We start from the raw sequence: 14,371 nt of genomic DNA, 5'->3' as shown, positions 1-14,371 counted from the left end.
TAGAGGCTGCGGCAGTTTCTTGACCACGAACTATAGCCAACCACAGCCTCAGGAATGAAGAAGCTGTTGTCAGAGGACTGCTAACTAGTACACTAAATCCGCTTCAGTACCGGAACTGTGGTTATAAACCAGAACAGAAAGGTTGCAAACCCTGACAAGGAAAAAATACTATGTAGCTAACAAGATTGGAAAATAGGACATAGAAGGAGAAAGCATAACTGTGCCGATTTCCGCTTCTTATTGTAATTTTTCAATGAATCCAGTCTCAAATTAAAATGTGTAGTAAAAAAAAATACATAATAATTCCAATTTTTGTCTTGCAAAATCACTTTTTTTTTACCTGCAGAGGATTCTTTTAGGAAGCAGTATCTCTTAGAGTTGAGAAACATTTTTTTACAAATCAACAATTTCTTCCATAATACTTCAGATTCTCTTCTATATATTTAAGTACAGCAAAATTTAACTTTTTAATTACAAATAGAATCTGCTCAGGCTGGGTTGCTCAGCTGGTTAGAGCATCTTGATATGCAAGGTTGCGGGTTCGATCCCTGGTTTGGGCACATACAAGAATCAACCAATAAATCCATAAATAGTGGAATAACAGATTGATGTTTCTCTTTCTCTCTTTCTCTGAACTCAATATCTAAATAAAATTCAATTAAAAATAGGATATATAGTATACTTATGTTGTATTAAATTATTTCTGGCTAGCAAGTTATTCTTACATCTGCAAATATACAAAGAAAGGTACTTAGAATAGTATTCAGTTAATATGTAAAATGATTAATTTGGGGAGACACAATCAGGAGTGAATTTTTAAATAACTTAATCCTTGTTCTATCTATTTTGTTTAAATGTCTTAAAATAGCCGTGTTATCACTTTTACAAATGAAAAAGTCATGTTTAAATTATAAAAGCCAAAGAAAACTGTCATTGGATGACAAAATATATGGTAACTATACAAATATTTATAAAATGGAGAGAATTCAGAAGGATCCAGTGCCTACCATAGGTAATCATTTCCAATCTTGGGATGGAAGGGACATCATAAAGACAACATCAAATATTTAATAAGTAGCCCCTTATATTTTCTCCCAATACTTTTTATGGTCATATTAATTGCCTTTAAATATTTAAATGACCAGAGTTTACTCTGGGTTTTGTTATGAAGAAATCCATTTTTTCTGCGTTCAATTAGCCGTGCTAAAGCTGCACACTGAACAATCACCTCTCTGCTGGAGGATGGGAACGGCCACCTTGACTGAGTCCTGGCACAGAACTAAACAGCCTCAGAACTGGGTACTCTCTCTAGGCTCATTGTTTTCAGAGACCTCAATACACTCAGAAGCCCCTGGACCACAGAACAAACTCCCCACTCAGGTGGCCTCTGTCCTGGGAATCCCCTCTTGTGTCCCACTGTCCCATGTATCTATTTCTGCCGCAGCCTCTAGTGTCGTGTGACTAGACTGACTCTCCCTGAAGGCAGGTGCTGCCTCTCCAACTCGTCCTCTAAGCCCTACATGTGGTCATGTGTCCAGCACACACGCACAGACCCTCCAAATGTCCCATCTGCGTAACCAGTCACCCAACCCGCCTTCTCCTGCCTACACTCGACCATGGGCATCTCAAGAGGGACAGCCAGGAAAGGAGGCCCTAGGACTTACTTGTTTTTAAAACATTAACTAGAATTACATTTCATTTCACCATCTCAATTTTGGTGACTTGTAAGCTTTATCTTTTTATTTATTTATTTATTCATTTTTAGAGAGGGGAGAGAGAGGGAGAGAGAGAAACAGAGAGAAAGAAGGGGGAGGAGCTGGAAGCATCAACTCCCATATGTGTCTTGACCAGGCAAGCCCAGGGTTTCGAACCGGCGACCTCAGCATTTCCAGGTCGACGCTTTATCCACTGCGCCACAGGTCAGGCCCTGTAAGCTTTTTCAATTTTACTTTTTTCAACAATATTCCCTTCTCGGTTTATTTCTATTGTTAACTACGTGCAATTCTCATGACACTAGGCAGTATGCATCTTACATATATTGTGTTATATATGGGTGTGTGTGTACATTTTTATCCTGCAATTCCAGGCCCTGGAGTCCTAAGCAGAGCAGGCGACCTTTCACTGAGTAGACATACCTTTAGCACAAGCACTACCTCACCAAGCCCAGCACATTCAGAAACTGCCCTATGAGTGGAAGCAAATCTCAGGGCCCTTAATCCGGCAAGCTCTTGGCAGCTTCCCAGCAAAAGAAACTTACAAGAACTAGTCCTGGAAATGGGCACACCAGCCACAGGAGTAATGAGTTGCCATAATGCCCTAGTGCCAAACACGGGTTCAGTCCCTGTAAGGATGTGATGCTTCATCAACCAGCAGCACTCTGCCACTACATAAAGAACACAGACAGAGAACACAGAAACACCGAAGGAAGCTGACAGAAGACAAAGCCACACAAACACTTCAGGACTGGAGCCAGAAAAATCGACAGTCAAGTGAATGTGCCCGCAGGGGTATTCTACCAACTGGGAACTGATGGGAAGATCACTCCACCCTACTCCGTGCGACATCACGGAAAAGACAAAGGGAGTTATGATAGCTTTCTTCAAATTCTTAGAAGACTATGATGTTTAAGAGGAAATGGATTTGTTTAGTCGACTCTTCAGAGGCTGAACTGGACCCACTGGGTAGAAATTACAGGGAGGTGGACTTCAGGTCCTAATAGGAGTGAGCTTTCTATCTAGAGCAGCTCAGCATAGAGGCAGCCTACCTGTGAAGTAGGTAGCTACCTGGTACACACATACATTGCATAGAAAAACTAGATGTCAGGAATGCTCTCAAGGGATTGTGAATTAAGGGAAGATTAGACCGAATGACCTCCAAAGGTCTCTTCTAAGACTACTGAATTCTGGCCTTAAAATTTAATTAGAAAGGGGTTATTCTTCAAATGTGAAAATTAAACAAAAAGCATTCGGCCCTGGCCAGTTGGCTCAGTGGTAGAGTGTCGGCCCAGCCTGTGAAAGTCCCAGGTCCAGTTCCCAGTCAGGGCACACAGGAGCGTCCTTCTGCTTCTCCGCCCCTGCCCCTCTCTCCTTGCTCTCTCTCACTCTCTCTCTCTACCCTCCTACAGCCATGGTTCAATTGGAGAGAGTTGGCCCAGGGCACTGAGGATGGCTCCATGGCCTCCACCTCAGGCACTAAGAAGAACTTGGCTGAGCAACAGAGTAACGCCCCAGATGGGCAGAGCATCTCCCCCTAGTGAGCTTGCGGGGTGGATCCCGGCAGGGCACATGAGGGAGTCTGTCTCTGTCTCCCTTCCACTCACCGAATTAAAAAAAAAAAAAAGTATGCATTTATTTTCCAGAATTTTGAGTTATCAACCATCCCCTTATACTGACCACTACTTGTTTTAAATAATATGATTTTAATAATAAAAGATTAAAAATAAGTTTGATCTTCCAAGATTTATAATTAGACACATTTGACTTTCTATCTTTAAAACAAGCTGGCTAGGTAAATTAGTCAACTAACCTCAACCAGTGAATGAGTGCTGGCCATAATAACCTGTAAGATCCCACATTGCACAAGACCTTGAAGACACACATGGAAAACCTACATTTCTGCATCTGAAAGTAAAACCCCACTTAGTCTTCTTGAGTAGCTACATGAATGAGTGCTTGGAAACTTCTTGGCATAATTCTAAATTTAATCTCTGAGGAGACGTGCATTAGAATAAAACATAGATCTGATTCAATCCATTCCAGCCACTGCTAGAGCAGGTCAGCAAACGAAGCCAGCCTCCAGAATGAGTCCACGGCCACGTGGCCCGTGCCTTTCAGGGTCGGGGAGAGGGCCCAGTCTACTGATGAAGTAGCCCAGCAGCCCCTGCTGTCCCCACAGCTGAGCCCCAACTCAAGTCAGCACCGAACGCAGCAGGCAGGAGGCCATCTGTGTAGATCCTGACGAAAACCCCGTCCTTCCTGTGTTCCCCTTCTGAAGGCAAAGCTGCTTATCTGTGGCAGCCTTCTAATTGCTTTAGGGAAAGGCAAACACACGAATGATAAAGTTGATATGAAGAAAACAGAGCTGAACAAGAGGAGAAAGAAGCCTTTGTCCTTGGCAGGGGAAATGAGGGAGATGACGGGAAATGATATCAGCGTTTTAACATGCACCACACAGGGGAAGATAAACAGGTGCAGACAAACAGACCTGAAATTCTGCATGAACTGTCGGAACTTGTCCACCCTCTTCGCCAGTGGCACGATAATGTTGATAAGCGTGTTGGCCATGTTGAGTTTTTCTTTTTTTACTTTCATGATAGGGCCAAACGGTCGAAACAAGACAAGCCGTCTGAACTCGTGCCTGTGGTCCCCTTTGAACGTGAGTTCGTACAAAGTGCCTTTATCCTTCTCAGTGCGGTAGATCCCTGTTAACAGAAACGCAAGCAGAGATAGCCTGTTTTTAATAGTCAAGATCTAGCACAAAATGTTGTTTTAAAAAAACAACAAACAAATTAAATAAAGACTAAATCTCTACATCTAATAATTATTAGAAAACTCAAAATGCTCGCATTTTAAAAAAATCCCCAAGGAAATAAAAATACCATTAATTTTTTAAAAAGCACAGTTATAAAGACCTCATAAAAACACGAGGAGATGTTTGGAATGTTGGATATTAAATTATATTTAGCAGCATTAAAAAAAAGGACTATGAAGAAATATGTCAAAATAAGACTGGCTATGATGTGGAATGGGGTTATGTGTTTTTTCTTTTCTGCTCCTCTGCATTTTCTGCAGTGATTAGATAAATATAATTATTATATTTAATTTAAATAATGCATTAATACAATCTCTTAAAAAGTATAGCCATTTCAGATGAACTGACCATAGTGATCTAATTAAGGTAACTTGAAGTGGCTCAGGGCAAGTCCTATGGGTCATGTGGCCCTCTGGAAGCTTCTGGAAGCATTAAAACAGAATGCACTTAAAGCAGCCAGCACCACGGCAGGCACACATCTTAATTTCATACTGTCCTTCCTATCTCTGAGAAGCAGCATAGCTCAGTGCTCCAGAGCAAGTCCCCAAAATGTGCTCCACCTCACGTCACTGTTACTAAACTCCACACACTCTCATTCGTCAGGTGGAAGGGATAAGCCCGCATCACAGCCCAGCCCTCAGGCGGAACTTCCCTATCCAGTGAGCACACAACCCCTGGCGCCCATGCTCCCTGCCTGCCCTTATCACCAGTGTGTGGGCGTTTTTCCTATCCTCAGAAGAAAAAAAAGGTAAAATCAACAGATAAGCTTCCTGTGTCTTATCTTTGATTTTGCCATGTTTTCTTTCCCAGGTCCCTTCCTCTCCTTCTCCACATTAACTAGAGAGCACTTCCCCGTCTTTGAGTAGCTATAAAATTTCCCTTTTTATAAAAGGGAAAATAACAGCCTCGGGGCAGTAACAGTTTTCAAGGCCTCTCCCCAACCCACTTTTCTCTCTTCCTCCCTCTCCCTCCTCTCTGCTCTTTTTGACCAACATTGCCAAGTACTCCTTTCAGTTCTTTGCCTGGTGGGTGCTTTTCATCCTACAACGCTGGGTTTCTGGCCTCTTTGATCCTGTTCAAAGTTTGGCTCTCTTTCCGGTGTGACAGAGAGGACTTTGGGATTATGACTTTTTTTTTCTTTTTTTCTTTTTTTTTTTTTTTTTTGCGAGAGAGACTGAAAGAGGGAGAGATAGGGACAGACAGGAAGGAAGGAAGAGAGATGAGAAGCATCAATTCTTCGTTATGGCACCTTAGTTGTTCATTGATTGCTTTCTTATATGTGCCTTTACTGGGGGGCTACAGCAGCGACCTTGGGCTCAAGCCAGCGACCTTGGGCTTCAAGCCAGCAACCTTGGGCTTCAAGCCAGCGACCTTTGGGCTCAAGCCAGCAACCTTTGGGCTCAAGCCAGTGATCATAGGGTCATGTCTATGATCCCACGCTCAAGCCAGTGACCCTGCACTCAAGCTGGTGAGCCTGTGCTCAAGCCGGCGACCTTGGGTTTTGAACCTGGGTCCTATGCGTCCCAGGCTGACATTCTATCTACTGCACCACTGCCTGGTCAAGCAGGATTGTGACTTTTTATATAGTATCATTCCTCACAGTGGTCTCATGGGCCTGTCTGGAGATGCAAAATGTGCAAAAAGCCCAGTCACCAGGACCAAGTCCTCTCATGAAGACTTCGTCGCTTCCTCGGGTGACAGGTAGACGGCTCAGCAGCCCTCAAAGTCAGGGACGCCGAGAGAAGGTCTGCTGAGCTCATGTTGGAACAGAATTCAGGTCCCTGCAGGGGCCATTTACAAAAGAAAGAAAGAGGTTCATTCCTTAGTGTTGGTCAAATAAGTTTGTAAATATGATGTATATGTTTGCTCGCTTATAGTTTGTATTGGGTGTGGGGGACAGGCTATAAGCAGGCCAGGTCGTTATAGTCTAACCCTTGACTGTTGCATGATGTGGGGTGGTGCACTCTCATGAGGAATCCCATTATGCCCCAGTTAAGTGACTTTGTATCAGAGACTTCCCTGTTTGTATATTGGATTAAAGGTTTTGATTTCTACACTATAAAATGGAAACAGACTGGGGACTTGCTCTCTATTCCTGAGATTAGCATTAGAGAGCAGAGCAGAGAAAGGCCATGTGGAGGAGAGGAGAAGCAGCCAAGATGGTGGAGTGCTGAAGGAGAAGCCAGTTTGTGCAGAGTTTGTGCAGAGAGAAGGAGATGAGATGGGGAACAGAAGTGAATAGTGCTGGTGAGGTAGAAACTTTGATTCTAGGAAACTCGGAGAAGTCAGTGGCTTTGGGAGCCCTGAATAGAAGGGGAAGTGTTTTCCCACTGTGTGTATTACTTGCCCGCCGGGTGCAAGCTAGGATTAAAGCTAATGGCCCACCAGTTTTTGGCTCCATTGTTTCATTACCATCTGTCCGAATCAAATGCGAACCTGCATGGGCCAGGCAGCTGTGATGGTGGCCGTGGCTACTGGCTTTACACATAGGAAGCTCAGTGAACCTCTGAAAATACCAAGTGGTTCCCTTCAAAGTCTAATTCCCTTGGGCAGCTAGTACTCATGGAGAAAAAAGGCTCTTCCCCCACCACCAGTGTCCACCCAGCTGGATACAACTTCAGCGCCCAGGGTCCAAACACGGCGGGGCTGAGTCAGAAAGGCATCACATTCGGTAAGAGGGTGCCACACCGAAGGAGGCCTGCCGGGGTGCCGGCTGCCTCCTGTCAAGCTTCTGTCCTCACGTCAGCAGGCGTGCCCTGTCCACACAGCAGCAGGTGTGCCCTGTCCACACAGCAGCAGCCGTGCCCTGTCCACACAGCAGCAGGCGTAGAAGAGGCTGCTGACAGCTCCACGTGCGGATAAAAATGTATGGGGGCAGGCGATTTTTTTCTTTTTAACTGAGTCATCTTCTCTCTCAGGACCAGGATCAGCATCATCAATTTTTAGACCTAAATCCACAGATTTGAAAAGAAAGGTAGAAATATACACAAACCTGTCTCAAGAGATGGGCATCTATTTATAAAGAAGCCAGAAAATGTAATCATTCTTATTAACACTGATTTTTGTAACCAGAGCAGGATGGCTGCCTTGGCGGAGTGGGCACAGTCACCCAGCGGGCAGGGGGCAGCCTTGGTCAGTGCTCTCTGGGAGTGGCACCCCTTCCTGTCAGGAAGGCCGGGGCATCCAGGCTAACCTTGTGGCCACAATTTTAGCTGCTTTCTCACTGTCTTCCACAACCCAGGGCATGAAACAGTTACTACATCAACTTCTTACCATATTTCCCCATACTCTGCCTAATTAAATTAATCATGGCTTAGAAACCTGATTTTAGATCCCTTAATTCTATTTTAAATACAGTACTCTCTTGTAACCTATGTCCACTAAAATCCAATCCACCCCCAACCATCTGCCACTACACCCAGAGGCTCACGCTCCCACACCTGGGCACACACAGCACTCCCAGGCTCCTTGTAACACAAATGGCACCGACTCCACCCCTGTGCCTGCTAGAAATCTTTAGTGGTGGAAAAGCAAATGGACTGAGAGAAAAGGGGCAGAAGCATTCTGAGGCAGGAATGGTTTTCAACCAATAAGCTGGCATGCACAAGGGCAAATGCAAAGCAAATCGGCCGCACAAACACCTCCCTTATGATATTTTGTAGGAGAATATCAGGTCTACGCACTATGCAAACTGAGCATCAAAATAAGAACTTTGGAGCTAGCTTACATTTTGGTTCAGACACTCTGGCAGCTTCTTTCCCCTTCTTTTTCTCCATCCTTACTTTGAGTTTGGTGTTTCTGCTCTCTGTGCAAGCACCCTAATGCCCGTCTTATCCTCCTGAAGGGGCCCAGGCCCTGGAATGGCCAATCAGAGGAGCACACCTCTGGATCCGAATACAGCTCCATGCACATGTCTGTGCCTTCAGCAGACAGGGAGCTAACCAGATGCAGGCCCCCTCTCTACATCCTGTTCTCAACGCCGGAGCTCAGAAATCATGAGGTCAAGGAGGTATCACACCTTAATTACCCTCACTCAACACAAATGTGCACCAGTTGTGGCCCATGCTGCACTGCTGAGCCCACAAGTCTCTCCTCTTTCATCCCGGCCTTTCCTACCTTCCTCCATGGAGCAGGTCCCCCAGCTGGGTCATTGCCATCTTCTGCCGACCCATGTGCCACTTCCAGGGCCCAACACATCCTGCACATATCCTTTGACCCTTAGCCTTCCTGTAGTGCTACTTTGATCCAGCTCTTCCCCTGGCTCAGGAGCCCTCGCCAGCTTCCCAGAGTGAATCAAGTACCAAGACCATGGCCAGCTGTTAAGACCTCCATAATCTGGCCCTGATCTACTGTGCTTACTGGAGGTCTTGCCCCTGCCTCGTGTGAAATCTGGGCTCCAGGCAAGTTGGTTTAGACCGAGCACGTGCAGCTACGCTTCCCCCAGGAGAGACGGGAACCCTCCTGCAGTGCTGGTGGGAATGCACAATGGGGCAGCTTCTGTGGAAAACAGTTTGGCGGTTCCTCAAAAATTAAACACAGAACTATCATATGATTCGGCAATGCCACTTCTAGGTATGTACCCCAAAGAAATGAAAACAGACACTCGAACAGATACTTGTACACACATGTTCACTGTAGCATTCTTCGCAATAGCCAAAAGATGGAAACAACCCACACCTCCCTCGACAGGCAAATGGATAAACAAAACGTGGTGTATACATACAATGGATTATTACTCAGCCTTAAGCAGGAATGAAATGCTGATACAGGCTACAACACAATGAACATTGGAAACACGTGCTAAGTGAAATAAACCAGTCACAAAGGGACAAATACTGTAGGATCCCACTTAATCTGAGGAATTCAGAATAGCCAGTCATCGAGACAGAAAGTAGATTGGGGGTTGGCAGGGGCTGGGAGGACTTAGTGATTAATGGGCACAGAGCTCCTATTTGACATGATGAAAAGGTTGTAGAAATGGTATCGGCGATGGTTACATAACTATGTTATGTACTTAATGCCACAAAAACGTAAACTTAAAAATATAAATAGTTAAAATGATAAACTTCATGTTGCGTGCATTTTACCAAGATAACTGCTCTCCTCTGAAAAGGCTTACACTTTCTCCAGACACACTCCCTCATGTGTCTGCCCCCCCCCACACACACACACACTGCCCTCCTCCTCTGGAAAGACTCCATGACGCTCCCCATCCAAAGGGGTCGCCCAGTCCTCCAGACACTTTGCTGTAAGGGCTCTCCAACTCTTCTCTGCTGAACTACCCTTCTGCATGGGAACATGAGAGGACCCCGCCTGATCCGGCCTTTTCAGTCTTACGGATGAGCGGATGGAGACACAGGAAGTTGTGATCTGCCTGTGTTCTCCAAACGTGTGAATGACTGACTGGGCCATACCCTGTGCAGGGCTCTACTCCTCAGAGGTCACATTTCATAAGTGACATTTATAATTCAAGAGTCTGGAAAGGCAGGAACATAAAAAACAGAAGTCAGAATAAACAACAGAAAGTCAGTAGCAAAGTCTTAGTTTGTTTACCCCCAGGTAATCTGCACACCCACCCTTAGGGCTCTTCTTTTACTTCAACGGAGGACAGTAACAGTTGCTAAACAACCATCATCTGAATTTACAGTCTACAACACATTCAACACCATTAATTCTGAAAGGCGGTCTTTTTGTGAACAACAACAACAACAAAAATATTGCTAACAAGAAAAATTTGAGTATATAGGAAAAGGAAATCTGTAACAGATGGAAATGCTGACAGTAGTAAAGAGTGACAGGTCACCTCCTAACAGCAGGCAAGGAGGAAGAACATCATTTTAAAAGGAAATGTAAATGTCTGAGATGATTCAACAGAGATAGAAAACACTCCACCCTCGTAAACTGCCTTGGAAATATCACAAAGACCATATACCTGCTTACTCTGTTCCTACAAGAGCACGCTATCCTTACTCTGTTTAAGAAGGGAAACATAGCAATACTTGAGAAAGATTTCACTTCAAAACAATGCTTCAGTTATCTAGAAAATTCTGCTGAAATGAAACATCTCAAACCCAGAACACATAAGATAAACGAGACATCATTACAGCGCCATCTGTCATCAGCTTTATTTTCTTAGAGAAAGTAGGTGACTTTTGTGGAAAGAGATGTCCTAAGACTGCCAAACACTCAGATACTATAATGTAAGTAATTTCTCCCCATAAAAAAACCCATCAAGAGTCACCACTTTAAAGCTTTTCCTCACCTGCAGGGTCAGAGAACTGTCTGCACGCCCTTCGCTTTCTCGGGCATCTCAGTGCATCTGCTTTCACTAAACCTTTCTTTCGTTTGATAAGAAGCAATCTCACTGACTGATGTCCTTACTGAAACAATGCATGAAGCTCTTTCCTTATTTCTATTTATTGCATTTGGTGCGTATTTTTTCATGTCACAGATCCGGGCAGACAAATTCAACACTTGGTTCTTAATCAGAAGCCTCTAAGAGCCTCCCTCAGAGCTCCTCCTTACTTCATCACTCGTACTACCGTGTTTCCCGGAAAATAAGACAGTGTCTTATATTAATTTTTGCTCCTAGAGACGTATTCGGTCTTATTTTCAGGAGATGTCTCATTTTTCCATGAACAAGAATTCAATTTATTGTTGAACAAAAAAATCAAAACTTATTAATATACTGTAGTCATGCCGTCACAAACATCAGCATAACCAGCCAAACTGAATTCCATCAAGAATTTCTTGTGACTCTATTTCCATGTACAACAATCTACCTGGCAGCTGACTTTTTTTCCAGCGTCATTGCCCCCACAGAACTGCAACCTACCTATCACTCCATGAAAGCTATTGGTATTAGACGAAAAGTAAGAAGCAATTAAGTGTATGACTCTTGTGCAACAGTGGGCAGAGTCCCTTACCAGGTGACCCGCAAACTTCACACGATTCATATTCACTTGACACTGCTATTTTTATCCTTCTTGATTTTTCTTATGGCTATTATTTACCATAGACTGTATTCTATAGCAGAGATATAAAGATGAACATGATAAAAATCACGGTGCTTTCAGAATTCACATTCTAGAGAGGAAGGTAGGTAGGTAAACAGAACAGGCAAACATGATATGAGAAGCACCTATGAGAATCTGGCCAAGGTGTAAGAAAGACAAAGGAAGGCGTCTCCACCTGCTGGAGGGTATGAACAGTTTGATCTCAAAGATACCTCAGCAGAACTGAAGACTGAGTGGGTGTTTGCCAAGGCTACAGATCAGAAAGGGCATTCTATGCAAGATAACAGCAGAAGCAAAGTTACTGAGTAAACAATGCAAACGAAACCCAACTTGTTATGTTTGGCGAGCTTCAGCAAGACTGGCGTGCAAAAGGTAGGTATGGGAGAGAAGGGGGGGAGGAGGCTGGCAAGTCAGGTAGGGCACACCAGACTGGCCCACTAGGTCACCCTCACAGTCCTGGAGCCGAGGGGGCCACGTGAGGTCTGTCACAGGAACGAGATGAGGTCATTACAGTATCATCATCTCACAGCGGTGTGGCGCACAAATGGAGGGCCGGGAGTGAGATCAGAGAGCAGCAAGCGGAGAAGCACAGTGAATCGGCGAGAAATGACAGGGCGGCAGAGAGAATGAGAAGCAGAAAGAGCCTGGGGGCAGCGGGTCGGAAACGAGAAGGCAGGCGAGGGACAGGGAGAAAGGCAGTGTGACTCCAGTTACTGGGGAGACAAGCATATGGGTTAACCTTTGGATATGCTGGTTGGAGGGGCTACATGAGGTGTCTGAAGCTCCACAGATACGCCTTTTATGGACAGAGTTAGGTGTCCCCAGCATTTAGGTGAAGCTGTGGGTGTGGTCAGATGACCCAGTTAGTCTGTAGAAAGAGAAGAGGGAGCCCAGGATACAGGTCTGGGGTAGCCCGACCGTGCAGGTGCAGAGTGCGCAGGTCCACAGGGCAGAGAGAGGTTCACGGCTGTGAGAAAAGTAGAGAGAGAGGCCGAACAGAGCAGCAGGGAGGTCGCCCCCACTGGTGAGGAGGGCTTGCTCAACAGTGCAGCTGGTAGGCACATCAAGGTTAAGTACAATGAGGACAAAACGGAGCACTGGATGGCAAGTAGGAGATCACTGGTGACCTTACCAACAATGGTTTCAGATGAGTGACAGGGAAGCAGCCAGATCTAAAAGATGATTGAAATGAAGTGTGTTGGTCAAATAAGTTTGTAAATATGATATATATGTTTTCTCCCTTATAGTTTGCATTGGGTGTGGGGGAACAGGTTGTAAGCAGGCAGGGTGGTTATAACCTAAGGCTTAGTTTTAAGACTAAGCCTTTCCCACCCTTGACTGTTGCATGATGTGGGGTGGTGCACTCTCATGAGGAATCCCATTATGCCTCAGATAAGTGACTTTGTATTAGAGACTTCCTTGTTTGTACATTGGATTAAAGGTTTTGATTTCTACACTATAAAATGGGGCAGAGGAGCCCATGCTGGGGGGGAGCAGAGAAAGGCCACATGGAGGGGAGGAGAAGCAGCCATGATGGCGGAGTGCTGAAGGAGAAGCCAGTTTGTGCAGAGAGAAGAAGATGGGGAACAGAGGTGAATAAGACTGGTGAGCTAGAAACCTTTGATTCTAGAAAACTCAGATAAGTCAGTGACTTTGGGAGCCCTGAATAGAAGGGGAAGTGTTTTCCCACTGTGTATTTCTTGCCCGCCAGGTGCAAGCTAGGATTAAAGCTAATGGCCCACCAGTTTTTGGCTCCATTGTTTCATTACCATCTGTCCGAATCAAATGCAAACCTGCATGGGCCAGGCTGCGGCTGTGATGGTGGCTGTGGCTACTGGCCTTACAAAGTGGCAGGAGCAAGCTGAGTAACTACTTTCCTTTTGTTTTCTTGAATCAAGTACATTGCTGTCTCAGGATATTTGCTTTGCCCATGCTTTCTCCCCAGGGTCCTAGCATGACCGACCATTCTCCCCTTTTAGCTCTCAACCCAAAATGCCACGTCCTCAGAGAGGCCTTCCCTAGTTTCACTCTCTGAATTACCCCCTGTCATTCTCTGTCACCTCTTTCACATCACCCTGTTTTCAATGCACATCATCTGAGTGTGTTTACTTACCCACCTATTTATTACTGTTCCCGCCACTAGAAGGTAAGCTCCATGAAAACCAGAGATCTGTTTCTGCAAACCTCATGCGTATCTGCGGCTCAGAACAGCAGGCAGCAAGGTGCTTGGGTAAAGAAGGAAATAAATGCCACAGAGTGGTAGCCAGAGGAACCTACAGAGTTAACAGTGTTTTCTCTCTCTCTTTTTTTAAAATTCATTTAAAGGAAGGGGAGCAGGGGAGAAACAACTCCATATGCTGAGAGGAAGAAACATGTAGGAATAATGAGGATAAGGATGGAATGAAAAAATGAGAGAGGGTGGAATCTACAACCCAGGGAAGGACTTGGTCTTGGACAGAGAACGGTCGCCTGTTTCCCAAAGCAGGACAGAGGAGGACCGCAGGGTACACAGAGTGCAGGTTTGGGGAAGGAGCCAAAGGAACTCAGGAGAACGCATGTCTAATTGCTCAGTGAAGCAGGAGGAAGGCAACCCTGAGAGCGAGCAGATTCGGGGTGGGGTACGGACTGTGAGGGGAGCGGTGGGGACCGAGATGGAGCGGTGGAGGGCTGGGCAGTGACGGTGGAGACGGAGATGGGGCGGTGGAGGGTCGGGCAGTGACGGTGGAGACGGAGATGGAGCGGTGGAGGGCTGGGCAGTGACGCTGGAGAGGGAGATGGAGCGGTGGGGGGCTGGGCAGTGACGGTGGAGACGGAGATGGGGCGGT

At 45.5% G+C, this 14,371-nt stretch overlaps 1 protein-coding gene across 12 annotated transcripts in view; it reads right to left on the bottom strand.

The window, feature by feature from the left end:
• The window catches only part of CSGALNACT1 (chondroitin sulfate N-acetylgalactosaminyltransferase 1), a 344,630-nt gene that overhangs the window by 33,219 nt on the left and 297,040 nt on the right, over positions 1 to 14,371 (bottom strand). For all 12 annotated transcript variants that reach the window (XM_066234116.1, XM_066234107.1, XM_066234112.1 and 9 more), the window contains one exon: positions 4,204 to 4,420. In XM_066234116.1, the coding sequence (XP_066090213.1) occupies positions 4,204 to 4,420 (217 nt within the window). The remainder of the gene's footprint in view (positions 1 to 4,203; positions 4,421 to 14,371) is intronic.

This window comes from Saccopteryx bilineata, chromosome 6, assembly GCF_036850765.1.
Source record: "Saccopteryx bilineata isolate mSacBil1 chromosome 6, mSacBil1_pri_phased_curated, whole genome shotgun sequence".
Lineage (NCBI taxonomy): Eukaryota > Metazoa > Chordata > Mammalia > Chiroptera > Emballonuridae > Saccopteryx > Saccopteryx bilineata.
The sequence above is the reverse complement of the archived record's forward strand: the minus strand, read 5'-3'. Positions and strand labels throughout refer to the sequence as shown.